Source organism: Bufo gargarizans, chromosome 11, assembly GCF_014858855.1.
Source record: "Bufo gargarizans isolate SCDJY-AF-19 chromosome 11, ASM1485885v1, whole genome shotgun sequence".
In the NCBI taxonomy this organism is placed as follows: Eukaryota; Metazoa; Chordata; class Amphibia; order Anura; family Bufonidae; genus Bufo; species Bufo gargarizans.
Genome location: NC_058090.1, coordinates 27181486 through 27195653, shown reverse-complemented (window position 1 = coordinate 27195653; position 14168 = coordinate 27181486). Strand labels below are relative to the sequence as shown.

The 14168-nt window shown below is 48.6% G+C and overlaps 1 protein-coding gene across 7 annotated transcripts in view; it reads right to left on the bottom strand.

Annotated features, from left to right (window-relative positions):
- Positions 1-10720, bottom strand: part of MARK3 (microtubule affinity regulating kinase 3) — an 88380-nt gene extending 77660 nt beyond the window's left edge. For 5 of the 7 annotated variants that reach the window (XM_044272207.1, XM_044272203.1, XM_044272205.1 and 2 more), the window contains exons 1-2: positions 10251-10718; positions 849-1040 (exon numbers count right to left, since the gene is read on the bottom strand). In XM_044272207.1, the coding sequence (XP_044128142.1) occupies positions 849-1040; positions 10251-10301 (243 nt within the window). In that variant the 5' untranslated portion in view covers positions 10302-10718. Of the gene's footprint in view, positions 1-848; positions 1041-10250 lie in introns of all 7 variants that reach the window. The other 2 variants (XM_044272209.1, XM_044272210.1) reach the window with 1 other exon arrangement.
- Between the last annotated feature and the right edge of the window lie 3448 nt (positions 10721-14168).

Genomic DNA, 14168 nt, shown 5'->3' with positions numbered 1-14168 from the left:
GGAGATTCGGAGAATGAGGGGGAGTGCTGGGCTCCTTCACAGTGGGCGTGGCTGGGCTCCAGAAACACAGCACACAGAGCTATGGGGACTGGGCATTGCGGATGTGCTAGCGGCGATCTAGCAGCCCATCTCCTCAGCTCTATACCTAAAATCCAGGCGACAGGTTGCCTTTAAGCATGCGTTTTCATGATTTCTGTCATAAACGGAAAGAACAATGAACACTGCTTGGATGGGAAAAATAGAGCGGCCTCCGAGGCACAAGTAAATGTAGCATTAGAGTTTCCCTGTTACTCCAGTGGGAGATCCTGACAGCGTTCATACATTAGATAAAATCAGCAATGTGACTTTCAAAAGGTTTTCCTTGTCTCCACTCTGGATCTAACCCACTTTTGGAGAGGGAGAGAGAAAAAAAAAAAAAAAAAAAAAAGACCACTGGGAACACAGAACATAAATGTGAATGATCTGCAAGAAAGTGAGCAACCAGACGTGAAACCCCTCTCCAAACATACCCTGCCAGATGCGTATATTCATAGAGTCACAGAAAAGCATCAATTGCCTCTTTTTCTTTATAATATTCTAATAAGTGTATCCAGCGTAAAGCAAATGCAAAGTTCTAAGATATCTCTGCATAAAGAGTCTTCCAGTGACCTTTTACTGCAAACAAGCTCATTGTGTACTGGAGCGCACAAAGCCAGATTTACAGCGGAGCGCTGCAGTGAATACACAATGAGGTCTCCGAACGATAGGCAGGCTCTCATAGCATTCCAGTGCGCGCCAACGTTGAAATATGCATGCACTCCGCTTACGTAACACCCCGCATCGGGGGAGAACGGCAAACGGGCGCTTACCTCTCTGCCAGTCAGGATGTGCCGAGCGAGTTTGACTTTTGCAAAGTTTCCTTTGCCGATTGTTTTTAGAAGCCTGTAGTTTCCAATGTGCGGCTGCTCGTCGGCACAGGACGCTATCGAGTTCCTGTTTCGGGCTCCAGAGCGGGCAGAGCGGGGTGGCACATCTTGCCGGGTGTCTCCATGGGACGTGTGCTGTAACGAGAAGGAAAAAAATAAAAAATTAGTTTGGGTGCTCCAACTCCAGCGTCTACACACATAGGCCAGGTAGGTCTTCCTACCAAAGGGGCATTTCCATCTGATAAAGTCATAGCACATCAATAGGAAATGCCATTACATATGATCGGTGGGGGGGGGTCCAACTTCTGCGGAAGGTCCGTTGCGGAGAATGAAGGGGCTGCAGCGCTGATCCAGGTTGATTCACACACGTTGCACTACTATTAGTTGTGGTGCAGCCCGATATGTTGCGTGAATGGAGCCAGCGCTGCGGCCCCTGCATCCCAGAGACAGGTAAACGGAATCCAAGCTGCCAACAGACCCCAGTGACTATAATGAGGACCACTGGATTTCAGTCATGGTGTTCATTTTACTGCAAAAATAAAAAAAACACTGATATACATTTTTGACAGAACCTGCACTTATAGGTCTGCATTGGTTTTTCAGCTTATGAGGGTAAAGAAGAATGTTTTCATTCACTGACAGCAAAGAGAGGAGCTAAAAATGCTCAATTTAAACAAATGATGAATGTAAGGGGTTTCCTGCTTTTACTGATTGATGAACTATCCTCAGGATAGGCCATCTCTGGTTGATTGGCGGAGTTCTCCACCCCGCACCCACGTCGATCAGCTGGCACTGCAGCATTCCTGCAGTGTGGTTCTGCCGCTAACTTCTGGTGATAGACATACACCCAAACAGTTGATTGCAACGAGTGTCGGACCCCCTGCTGATCACCTAGTGGGGGCCTATCCTGAAGAGAGGTCATCAATACTGGAAACCGGACAACCCCTTTATTATTTCGGGAGCATCTATGCTGGTCTATGCTCTCCAATCGGAAGGGTACGGCAGCTGGACAGGCTTCAAGCATTACCTGTACCAGGAGGCTGGCGTAAGCAACGGCAAACTGGTTGGCCAGCTTAGGCCCTCTCAGACTTAACGAGTGGCGAGAAGGGTCAAAAAGTCGCATCATTTTGAGCCAAATGGTGCTTGTGCAAAACTTTTGGAACTTTTTGGTGTCACGGGGTTATGAAAACCTCCCTCATTATTTCTTCCAATAAGGCCTCATGCACACGACTGTTGTGTTTTGTGTTCTACACAAAACACGGATGGCGGCCGTGTCCGTTCCGCTATTTGCAGAACGGCACGGACAGCCATTGATATAACTGCTTATTCTTGTCCGCAAAACGGACAAGAATAGGACAGGTTATAGTTTTTTTTACAGACCACGGAACGGAGCAACGGATGCGGACAGCACACGGAGTGCTGTCAGCATCTTTTGCGGCCCCATTGAAGCGAATGGGTCCGCACCCGAGCTGCAAAAACTGCGGCTCGGATGCGAACCAAAACAACGGTCGTGTGCATGAGGCCTTAAGGAGACATCTGTAACTACTTAGCACGTTTACTTAAGACCTTTAACAATCAAACTTTCTTCTTCTGCTTCTCTGGAATAAAAGTATAGATCTGCGCTGAAGGAAACGACGCCCGTATTTACGACTGATCAACAGGAAGAGCTGGGACACATCAGGAGTCGTATACGGCGCTGCAGGGAGTGACGCCAGAGGCAGATTTCCTGTGTCATCCATCTAAATGTGTTATCACATCCTGTGGATGAGTGGGATACTCTACACAGACGTCCGCAGAAATGCCGTGAGAAGTGGAAACACCAGACAGGGGTCTGTACACCTGAGGGGCTGTAAAGTATACTGTAAGGCCACATTCACACTGCTGCAGGGCGCACTGAAAAGCCATACATAGAGAGAACAAATATATATAATGAACTTTTTCTTTCCGTATTTTGCCATGGATTGCGCCTAACTTAATGAAAAATAGAATGTGTAGCAAAACCCACATGTAAGGGCCCTATTAGACAGCCTGATGCTCCGGTAGGAGAAGCGTCGACCTGCGCTCGTTGGCATCGGCCTATTACACCAGCCGATGCAAAGGGAGCGCCCATTCAGCTATAATGACCGTCTGTGGCACAGGGCGACGTGCTGCCAATAGCCATGCATCTTTCATCCGGATAACAAAGGCAAATAAGCCGAGCGTTTGCTCATTTATCGACTGATCAGTGGAATAATTATACAGGCCAATTATGGGGAACGAGAGTACCTAGGAATGCTTGTTCCTGATAATTGACCCAAAAATCATCCAGTCTAACATGCCCTTAAAGGGGTTGGCAGAGTGGCTACTTTCACACTTGCGCTTGATCGGATCCGTTCTGAACGTTCTGAGCATTAATAACTTAGAAAAATTTCTAAGTGCGAAAGTAGCCTGAGCGGATCCGTTCAGACTTTCAATGTAAAGTCAATGGGGGACGGATCCGCTTGAAGATTGAGCCATATGGTGTCCTCTTCAAACGGATCCGTCCCCATTGACTTACATTGTAAGTCTGGACGGATCCGCACGCCTCCGCACGGCCAGGCGGACAGCTGAACGCTGCAAGCAGCGTTCAGCTGTCCGCCTGGCCGTGCGGAGCGGAGGCTGAACGCCGCCAGACTGATGCAGTCTGAGCGGATCCGCATCCATTCAGACTGCATCAGGGCTGGACGGAAGCGTTCTGCTCCGCTCGTGAGCCCCTTCAAACGGAGCTCACGAGCGGACAGCAGAACGCTAGTGTGAAAGTAGCCTAAACTGGAGAACAGAGGGGATCCACCTGCAAAACAAATAAATAAAAAAATACTGACTAGTAGACCCTGTGCCACCGGCTTTGGTTCTCCCAGAGGGCTGCAGTGGTGACGTCACATTGAAAACGAGTTACTGTTGCAATTACTGGTCTCAGCGGTGCACAGAAGAGGCCAGTAATTGACTGCAACAGCCACCTGTTGATGATGTGACGTAATCGCTGCTGCAGCTAGGTAAGCAGATCCCAGAAGAACCAGAACTGAAGCCCGGGATTTTCCAGGTAAGTGCTGAACAGTACTTTAAGCGGTCCATTTCCACCTAAAACTGGAAAAAAACTGCAGAATGGGACAAGGCGCCCGTCCTAGATGGTTGGGCTTACAGAAACTGGCGAGTTGGCCGGCGCGCCACTGTGTTCACAACTCCCATTGGTGCTTCCGGGAGTTACGTTCAATACAAAGTGAGTTAACGGAAACTGCATAGCGCCGGCCCGCGTGCCTGGCCACATAGGACAACTCCTTTAACGGCAAGTTCCCAAGAGACACACAAAGCCAATGATTTACAGACACGGAAAAGTTGAGGAGATTTTACCAAATCGCATCTATAGATCTGGAGAGTTCTGTGGTTCAGATTTTAAAAGACACAGCGTGACGATTTATGCAGCGAATTCTGCGACAGATTCTGCCGCAGATCATTCATCTTACTGCACAAATCCGGGACGCTGTCACATGGCACTTAAGTATCTTTTATGCTAGGGCTACAAGCCGCCAGACACAAAGCTGCGTCTCCAAAAATGTGTGACTTTTGTCTTTTTTTCATTGTGCAATATGGAGGCGAGTCATATGTAATAAAGCTTTTGCAACACTCAAAAATAACCCCGCTAAGATGTCACAAGGGAGTCTCAGTGGTAAACATGTTCGTGATGACATCCATGACAAGAGGGTCAGTAGTTTTATGAAGATTCCCGTGAAGGATCCATGCGTGGTCACGTGCGTCAGTATTTTGCTTTCCGTGTGTGCGTCATCCGTATTCCATGTTTGCTGCTAAGCTAAAAGTTTCCATAATTTACAGAGCATATTCTACCAGGGGTCAGTGAAAACCGCAGACCAAACACGGATATCATCCGTGTTGCATCCGTGGATTTAGTTGGCCCATCGACTGTGTGAGGGATCCGTAATCACGGACAAAAGCAGAGTATGCTTCGGCAGTGTCACCATGGACTGTGAAAAGCGACTGGTGTGTGAAATAAGGCCTCATGCACACAACCATAGTTTACATCCGAATCAATCCCGCATTTTTTGCGGCTCGGATGCGGACCCATTTATTTTAAGGAGCCGCAAAAGATGCAGGCAGCACACCATGTGCAGTCTGCATCTGTAAGTCCGTCTGCGGCCCTGCCAGAAAAAAATAGAACATGTCCCGTTCTTCTCCGTTTTGCGGACAAGGATAGGCATTTCAGACAGACTGTGGGACCTGCGGAAGGGAAAAACTCACGGCCGGTATCCTTGATTTACGGATCGCAAAAATGGATACGGCCAGGTGCATGAGGCCTAAAGGCAATGGATACATGGGGATCACAGACAGCAGACGTATGCGATTCACTGACGTGTGAAAGTGGCCTTATGCTGATCTCTATGCTGGAACGTTTACTCCTGGGATAAAAAATCCAGCAGCTTTGGATCCCCCCCATATGTCACGGTCGTACCACGTCATGTAGTTCTGTGACCACATTCACTGCTAGTGACACTGTGATCCTGGTTACAAGTGACCATGTTGCCCTACCTATACTGCTCAAAACTCTGAAAAACACTCCCTTTGCAACCCCCCCCCCCCCCCCCCCAAAATAAAAACCTGTATGCAAACAGGTGCCTGATCTCCACCCCTTTGTGAAAAGCAAGCCGTCTGGACAGCAAGGGCAGCCCGTCCAGCCCTTGCTATCTGCAGAGCGACTGCCTGTGTATAGCATACGGTTCGGAAACAAAGCAGAGCCTCCAGTCTGTGGGCTGCATAACTGACATCGTCATCTGCCGGGCTCTCCCCACAAAGCACTGACGCATTTCCTGACAGCCAGCTCAGAGGACAGGGGCTTTGTAACCAGAGATCCTACAGCAGATCCACTCCTCGCCATGCAAAGTCACAGGGTCTTTTCCTTTTCTCTCTTCTGCTAATTATCATACAGGAAAAAAACTGCCATCCCCATAACGAGCTCTGCAGACATCAGCGGAGTCGTCTGACAGATTCAACATGCAGAGACCGTTTTTACAGGACTCTTCAACAGTTAACAGGAGACGCAGCCATAACCATTGCATTTTGTACATAGGTGGACGACAAACTGCTCGTCCCCACAGCATCCTATTATAGTCATTTGGTCCGGTGGGCACGTGGTCCTATCTGGCTATGTCTGATCCGGAGAACCACGGCAGGCTGGTCTCTGACGGCTTTCTTTGACACACATGGAAGAAGCCTTAGGCCGCATTCACACATACGTGGATTTACGCTGACCATGGTCCGTAAAAAACCCGGCCTGCCTAGTGCATGGCGTCATTGGTTGCTATGACGCCATGTGCCTTATCCCGCCGCCGCTGTACAGTAATACGCTCATATAGATCAGACGAGTGTATTACTGCACAGTGGCACAAAGCGCACAGCGTCATAACAACAAATGGCGCCGTGTACTCGGCAGGCCTGGTTTTCACGGACTGGGGGTGGATTTAAAAAAAGAAGCGAGATAGTAACGGTCCTTTATAATTACCCCTCCTTTCTGACTCTACACCCAGTTTTGGCTTAATGGGTTTGACCAGCATTGGAGTTGACAACCCCTGGGGTCCTCTTCTGTCGCCCCTCCCCCTCCCGAAACAGGTGAAGCGCAGAGAGGGAGGGAAATTATATAGGAAGGTTACTCTCTACTTTATAATCCACTCCAGGTTTAGAAACTCAACCTAACGTGGTTGTTCTTCTTAGCCAAATCAGTAAAGCCAAGGGGATCAGGGGGAGAGCCCTGGCTCCTCAGAAAGTGCGTGTGTGTGTGGGGGGGGGGGATCCTAATCAGTCTTAAAAATGCCTGATCAGTCAGAAAAATTCCAGAAGGACGGATCTGGCATTGCGGTATTTTGAATGCCGGATCCGGCAATAATACATTCCTATGGGGAAAAAAATGCTGAATCCGGCATTCAGGCAAGTCTTCCGTTTTTTGGGCCGGAGATAAAACCGTAGCAGGTTGCAGTTTTATCTCCGTCCTGATCAGTCAAAATGACTGAACTGATGCATCCTGAACGGATTACACTCCATTCAGAATGCATTAGGATAAAACTGATCAGTTCTTTTCCGGCATGGAGCCCTTTTGACGGAACTCAGTGCCGAAAAAGAAAAACGCTGGTGTGAAAGTACCCTAAGTGTAAGCCACTTCTGAAACTTATGCCATTCAGTGAACACTTTTGAAGCCAATCTAGATGCACTCATCTGAAGGAGACTGGTCCAGCTGACAGGTTAAATGGTCTAGTAAATACGCAATCGTCCAAAGGAAGCGGCCAAGGAACGTACTTTATTTGTGTACAGATGTAGGAATAGAAGGATCATCAATTAAAAGACCAGAAAACACACTGGCAGCTGAGCAGATGCCAAACAGTTCCAGGAAGAGATCCATATAAATTGTAATTTAGACATTTTAAGGAGACGCCACAAAATGAGTCGGCGGCGCTGCCTGGACATGGGTCCAATAAGTTAGCGAGACAATGTCCGAACGGCCCATAATCCTGAGCACACCACGAATGATAACTTGGAAAATAAGATTGTCTGTGGTAAACTGTAATTACAGGAACACAAATCCGAAATAAATCACAATTATTATTACAGATCAGACGGTGGCCATCTACATAAAACTGAGGTTTCGACAACCGTACATCAACCAGACGTAGCGGCCTTAATAATATACCACAAAATTAGACCGACTAGCCACGCACTTAAAGGCTTAAAGGGGTGTTCCAGTTTGTTTTTAATTTAATTTAATTGCTTATATAATAAGAAATCATATTAGGAAACATCCATGTGATACATAAATAGGACAAGTGATGGAATCGTTCTTTTTATTGTGGTCATTACAGCGACTACATCACTGCATGTATTTACATGGCTGCCTGTCTCTAGGCAATGTTGGGAAATGGCCTCCTGTCTCTAGGTGATGTTGTCATGTTGTTCATAGAGTTTGGTATAAAATAAAAAATAAATAAAGAAGAAAACACACAGATCTGCATCTACACCGACACATAATGATGAGATGCTGCTGCAGCTAGTGGTTCTGTATATACTGTAAATGTGCTGCTCCTCAATACACTATTCACCTGATAGATACCTGGGCAGTTAACGGAAAGCCAGGTCACATGACTTGGCCCCATGTGGTAGGCGGATCCGAATTGGCAGAAGGTGGGTCATCACAAGTAGATGGGGTCAGCACAATATACTGCCCCAGCAGCTGTCCTTCTGCGGTGGGCATTAATAGTGGTAGAAAGGAAGAATGACAGGACCTTTTCCCGGCGCTGATGCAGAAGACGCGGGACCAGATTAGTATCGGTAAAACAGTAACAATTTTTTATTCCAGGTCTACGCGTTTCGGGGACAAACAGCTCCTTCATCAGGCATTAATAACGGCCACGTTCTGTCCTCCTCCAATTGTCTCCAAGTATGATATGGAGCAGGGGGCTTAGGAGGCAAGATGCGGGCCACAGCACCATGTTGCATTGACTTCCCCTAGTAATGACTTCTATAGCTCCCCCAGCTGCATGTTCCCCAAGTGGCCGAGGAAAGAAGAAAATAAAACACCTGAGTGCCGTTCCAAGTCACCATCTCAGACCACAGTCCTTTTTCCTGCCCGCATCCCTATGCCATTGGTACAGTGCCTCATATTGTGGCCTGGGGCTCATGAGGGTGATCATCGGGGCAGGGAGCTATGGACTTCCCATGCCCTGCAGCCATATTAAGTTGGATCACCGCCTCGAGCACAGCCATGCAATTGAATTCAGAAAAGCATCTGCGCCACCGGCCAGATACAAGAGAACCTGATGTTCCCGGAATTAATTACTGCCGGGAGCATCGGATCATTATGTACCTGTACGACGCCAGTGAGGAGACCACGGGCGGGCCCCCCTGGGCATCAGCTCACCAGAAAACTTCCCTGTAGGGTCTACGGCCAGCCCGCCTCCAGCAACTCATAGCAGACCTCCTTTGGGAACATCGCTGATTGTCTGAGATTACCTGATAAAGAAGCCTCCAAGAAGCGAAGAATGATTGGGCAAGGTCAAGTTTTTAATGCCCAATTCTGGCTGGAGATAAGCGGCTGCCAGAGCTTTCCTCTCTTGCCCCCGAGCATGCATGTATTTGGGGCGGGGGCAATAGCTGTCAGCTTTGGAAGATCTATGTTCACATCTGTCCGAGGCCCCATCATATTCAGTCACATTCACCTGAATAGGGCTTATGCCATGTTCACATTTGGCGGTTCTGTCAGTTTCAGTACTTGCAGCTCTATTCTTGCCGTCAACGTAACACTTGACCTCCAGCACATGAGCCTTTTAATCAAAAATGTCAGTGCCGCAAGTGAAACCCCCCACCTAGTACAATACAGAAATCTTCTTATCTGATGGGGTCGTGTCAGTGCACAGAATACGGCCCCAAATCTCTGTCCTCATGGAATACAGCACAAGCATCCGCTGACATTTCCAGCAGGACTATAGCAAATACCTCTGAATGTAAAAGAGTCTTTACAACCGAAAGCGAGACATTGTTACATATACTGTGCGCAAGATTAGGAACATTGTGACTGATCCTAGAAAACAAATCACTACAGACAATGAGACTCGGGGAAGCAGGCCCGCCGACGACGAGGCAACCACCTTCAACCGCCTCCGCCGAGGAAGGCAACCGCCGCCAGCGAGACAGCCTCCGCCGAGGAAGGCAACCGCCGCCAGCGAGACAGCCTCCGCCGAGGAAGGCAACCGCCGCCAGCGAGACAGCCTCCGCCGAGGAAGGCAACCGCCGCCAGCGAGACAGCCTCCGCCGAGGAAGGCAACCGCCGCCAGCGAGACAGCCTCCGCCGAGGAAGGCAACCGCCGCCAGCGAGACAACCGCCACCAGCGAGACAACCGCCGCTGAGGAAGACAACCACCGCCAGCGAGACAGCCTCCGCCGAGGAAGACAAACGCCGCCGAGGAAGACAACCGCCACGGAGACCACTGCCTTCATTGTAATGGAAAATAGGGTATTTAAGTGCAATTTAATTATATTACAGTGTATATGAGCAAAGAGAGGGAGGGAGCAAGGAAGAGAAAAAGAGCTAGCAAGAAAAAGAAGATAGACAGACGTGACATTAGACAGACGTGACATTAGACAGACGATCTGATGCCCAGGCCTCCTCAGACATACAGTGGAGGAGCAGGGTCTCCATGTAGCAGAGCCCTTCCTGTACACACTATGTATCGCCCGATGTCCACATGTCTCCACACTGCTATATTATAGGGTAATGGGCTGAACCATCAGGACATTGGGAGGGGGGGGGGCAGTCTGGATGATGAAGTCACTTACGTTCTCGGTGTCCCGTTCATTCACCGTGGGCAGGGGGGTTCGGGTGGACATGGCGGGGTCCCTTCTGATCACCCTGTGACGTGAGGAGGCCGGGGGGACGGTGCGGGGGTCTAGTGGTTACAGTCCGCTCTTCTCCGCAGGCTCCCGGGGGTACATGCTATCACACTGCGGTCTCCTCCATTCTCCTCTGTGCACACAGACTCCGCACCCTCCGGTCCCACAGGCCCCGAGTGAGATGTACTGTCACCGGGGCGAGGCTCACGGGCTCTCCGCGCCGCACACGGGGGGCGGGCTCACGGGCGCTGTCCTGGTATACGGCCCCCTCCTCGCTCCCCGGGCTCCTATGGACATTTGGAGGGGGGCAATGTGTGCTATCTTCTCCGCCCCAAGCTACAGCGCTCTGCCCCCTCCGTGCCGCTACTACTATACCATCCAAGATGGCCGCCCCGCTTCCTCCGGACGGATCCTCACAGCCTAGCCCTGCTACAGCCGCCGGAAGTGACGTCGACTCCGTCTGCGGCACTGATTGGAGGACGGGGCTGGCTGTTGTTGCTAGGGGCGACTCGGGGTCCGTGAGGGTAATGGAGGGCAGGCGGCGCTGTCATGGGAACATGGGGGAAAGTATAGCTGTTATGGTATGTGACGGTAGGGGGAGCTGTTTAGGTGACTCTTAAAGGGGTTGTGTCACTTCAGCAAATGGCACTTATCATATAGAGAAAGTTACCACAAGGCACGCACTAATGTATTGTGATTGTCCATATTGCTCCCCTGGCAGGCCGGATTCATTTTACCATCGCATTATACATAGCTTGTTTCCATGGCTGCGACCACCCTGTAATCCAGCAGCGGTGGTCGTGCTTGCACACTATAAGGCTTCTTTCACCCGACCGTATGGCTTTTTCAGTGTTTTGCGGGCCGTTTTTTCCGGATCCGTCGTTCAATTTTTTTGTGTTCGTTGTGTTTCCGTTTCGGTTCCATTTTTCCGTATTCCATGTACAGTATACAGTAATTACATAGAAAAAATTGGGCTGGGCATAACATTTTCAATAGATGGTTCCGTAAAAACGGAACGGATACGGAAGACATACGGATGCATTTCCGTATGTGTTCTGTTTTTTTTGCGGACCCATAGAAATAAATGGTTCCGTATACGGACTGTATATGGAACGCAATAAACAGCCCGTATACGGAAAGCAAAAAACGTTAGTGTGAACGAGCGCTAAGGGTCTATTCACACGTCAGCAACGTGTTTTGTGGATCCACAGATCCGCAAAACACGGACAGCGGCAATTGGCGTTCTGCATTTTGCGGACCGCACATTGCTGGCACTAATAGAATATGCCTGTTCTTGTCCGCAATTGAATGTTCTATTTTTTTCGGGAACGGAATTGCGGACCCGGAGGTGCGAGTCCGCAATTCCGTGTCCGGGCAGCACATCGTGCTGCCCCATAGAAACGAATGGGTCCGCAATTCGGTTCCGCAAAATGCGGAACGAAATTGTGGACGTGTGAATGGACCCTAAGAAAAAGCGTCGGCCTATGCGCGCTCCTAAGGTCCCGGCCACCAGAGAGGCTGAGCTTTTATTTCTATAGTGTGCAAGCACAACCACCGCCGTTTGTTTTTTTTTAGCGTCCAGGCTGCCATGGCAACCGATTACTGCGGGGGCTCCAATCGGAAGGCAGAGCGAGCCGCATCCCTCTGCCTTCAGTCACAGGATCAGCGTTGATCCCGGCACCTGAGGGGTTAAATGACGCTCCATACATCCCTTCACACGTTATGACGTACAGTTATGTCAATGCGTGAAGGGGTTAAACTGTGCACTGCAGGTTACCTTATGTGTTCTGCTGCAGAAAAGTGCGCAGTGTACGCACCCTGTGGGGCCCTACTTTAAAAGGAACGTGAGTAGTCCTGCATATAAGGAGTCCAGACCACCGGTCACCCTCATGCAGAGGATTCGTACGCATGCACAGCAAATCTATTTCCGTGCAGCTTTGGGCACTGATGGTGGTGGAATAAAAACTAGCGATCTGGACTCCTTGGGGGTCATTTGGTTTCCCTGTGCGCTACCGGAGGATGCTCCTAATTTATGATGACGTGCACTCCTCGTCATAACCTAGGCCCCCCCCCCCCCACAGTTAATGCGCTCGAAGTGGAGTCGTTTTTCACTGACATGTACAGTGGATATAAAAAGTCTACACGCCCCTGTTCAAATGTCGGGTTTCTGTGATGTAAAAAAAAAAAAGATAAATCCTTTCAGAACTTTTTCCACCTTTAATGTGACCCATAAACTGTACAACGCAATTGAAAAACAAGTTTATCAGCATGGAACATTTTGACTTGGCAAGACTTGCCCACTCTTCTTTGCAAAAAGACTCCAAATCTGTCAGATTGCGAGGGCATCTCCTGGGCACAGCCCTCTTCAGATCACCCCACAGATTTTTAATCGGAATCAGGTCGGGCTCTGGCTGGACCATTCCAAAACTTGAATCTTCTTCTGGTGAAGCCATTCCTTGGTTGATTTGGATGTATGCTTTGGGTCGTTGTCATGCTGATAGATGGAGTTCCTCTTCATGTTCAGCTTTCTAGCAGAAGCCTGAAGGTTTTGTGCCAATATTGACTGGTATTTGGAACTGTTCATAATTCCCTCTCGCTTAACTAAGGCCCCAGTTCCAGCTGAAGAAAACCAGCCCCTTGGCATGATGCTGCCACCACCATGCTTCACTGTGGGGATGGGGTTCTTCTGGTGATGCGCAGTGTTGTTTTCACGCCAAACAATCTTGGCCAAAAATGAGACTTCAGATGTTTTTTTGCAAAATGTAGCCTGGCTTGGATGTTTTCTTCGTAAGAAAAGGCTTTCGTTTTGCCACTCTACCCCCTAGCCCAGACATATGAAGAATACGGGAGATTGTGGTCACATGGACCACACAGCCGGTACTTGCCAGATATTCCTGCAGCTCCTGTAATGTTGCTGTAGGCCTCTTGGTAGCCAGTTATCTTCTCGTCTTTTCATCAATTTTGGAGGGACGTCCAGTTCTTGGTAATGTCACTGTTGTGCCATATTTTCTCCACTTGATGATGACGGTCTCCACTGTGTTCCATGGTATATCTAATGCCTTGGAGATTCTTTTGTACCCTTCTCCTGACTGATACCTTCTAACAATGAGATCCCTCTGATGCTTTGGAAGCTCTCTGTGGACCGTGGCTTTTGCTGTCGGATGCGACTAAGAAAATTTCAGGAAAGACCAACTAGAGCAGCAGAACTTTATTTGGGGTTAATCAGAGGCACTTTAAATGATGGCAGGTGTATGCTGACTCCTATTTAACAGGATTTTAAATGTGATTGCTTAATTCTGAACACAGCTACATCCCCAGTTATAAGAGGGTGTGCACACTTATGCAAACACACTATTTTAGTTTTTTTTTGTTTTCTTCCCTCCACCTATAAGATTTCAGTTTGTTTTTCAATTGAGTGGTACAGTTTATAGGTCACATTAAAGGTGGAAAAAGTTCTGACACGATTTATCTTTGTCTCATTTTTTTTTACAGCACAAAAACCTGACATTTTAACAGGGGTGTGTAGACTTTTTATATCCACTCTACACCTGGCATAATTGTGAATTTGCCAGGGCTGTTGGCCCCCGCCACTCCCCAAGTGTGAGAAGAATGTAAAAACACAACGTGCAACAAAAAAATTGTCACACAGGCATTAAAAAAAAAATGCAAAAATGGGGCTTGCGACTTTTTAGTACTGCGAACTGGAGTTTGTAAATAACCCCCCTTATCTGCACTACTACTAATGTATTACTGTAGATAGTCCAACATCGCGGTGACAGATTCCCTTTGAAGCATGCCTGAGTTTTCCCAAAAAGTTTATATAATGGCTATGCATCTTTATACAGTCATAAATGTGAAGGAACA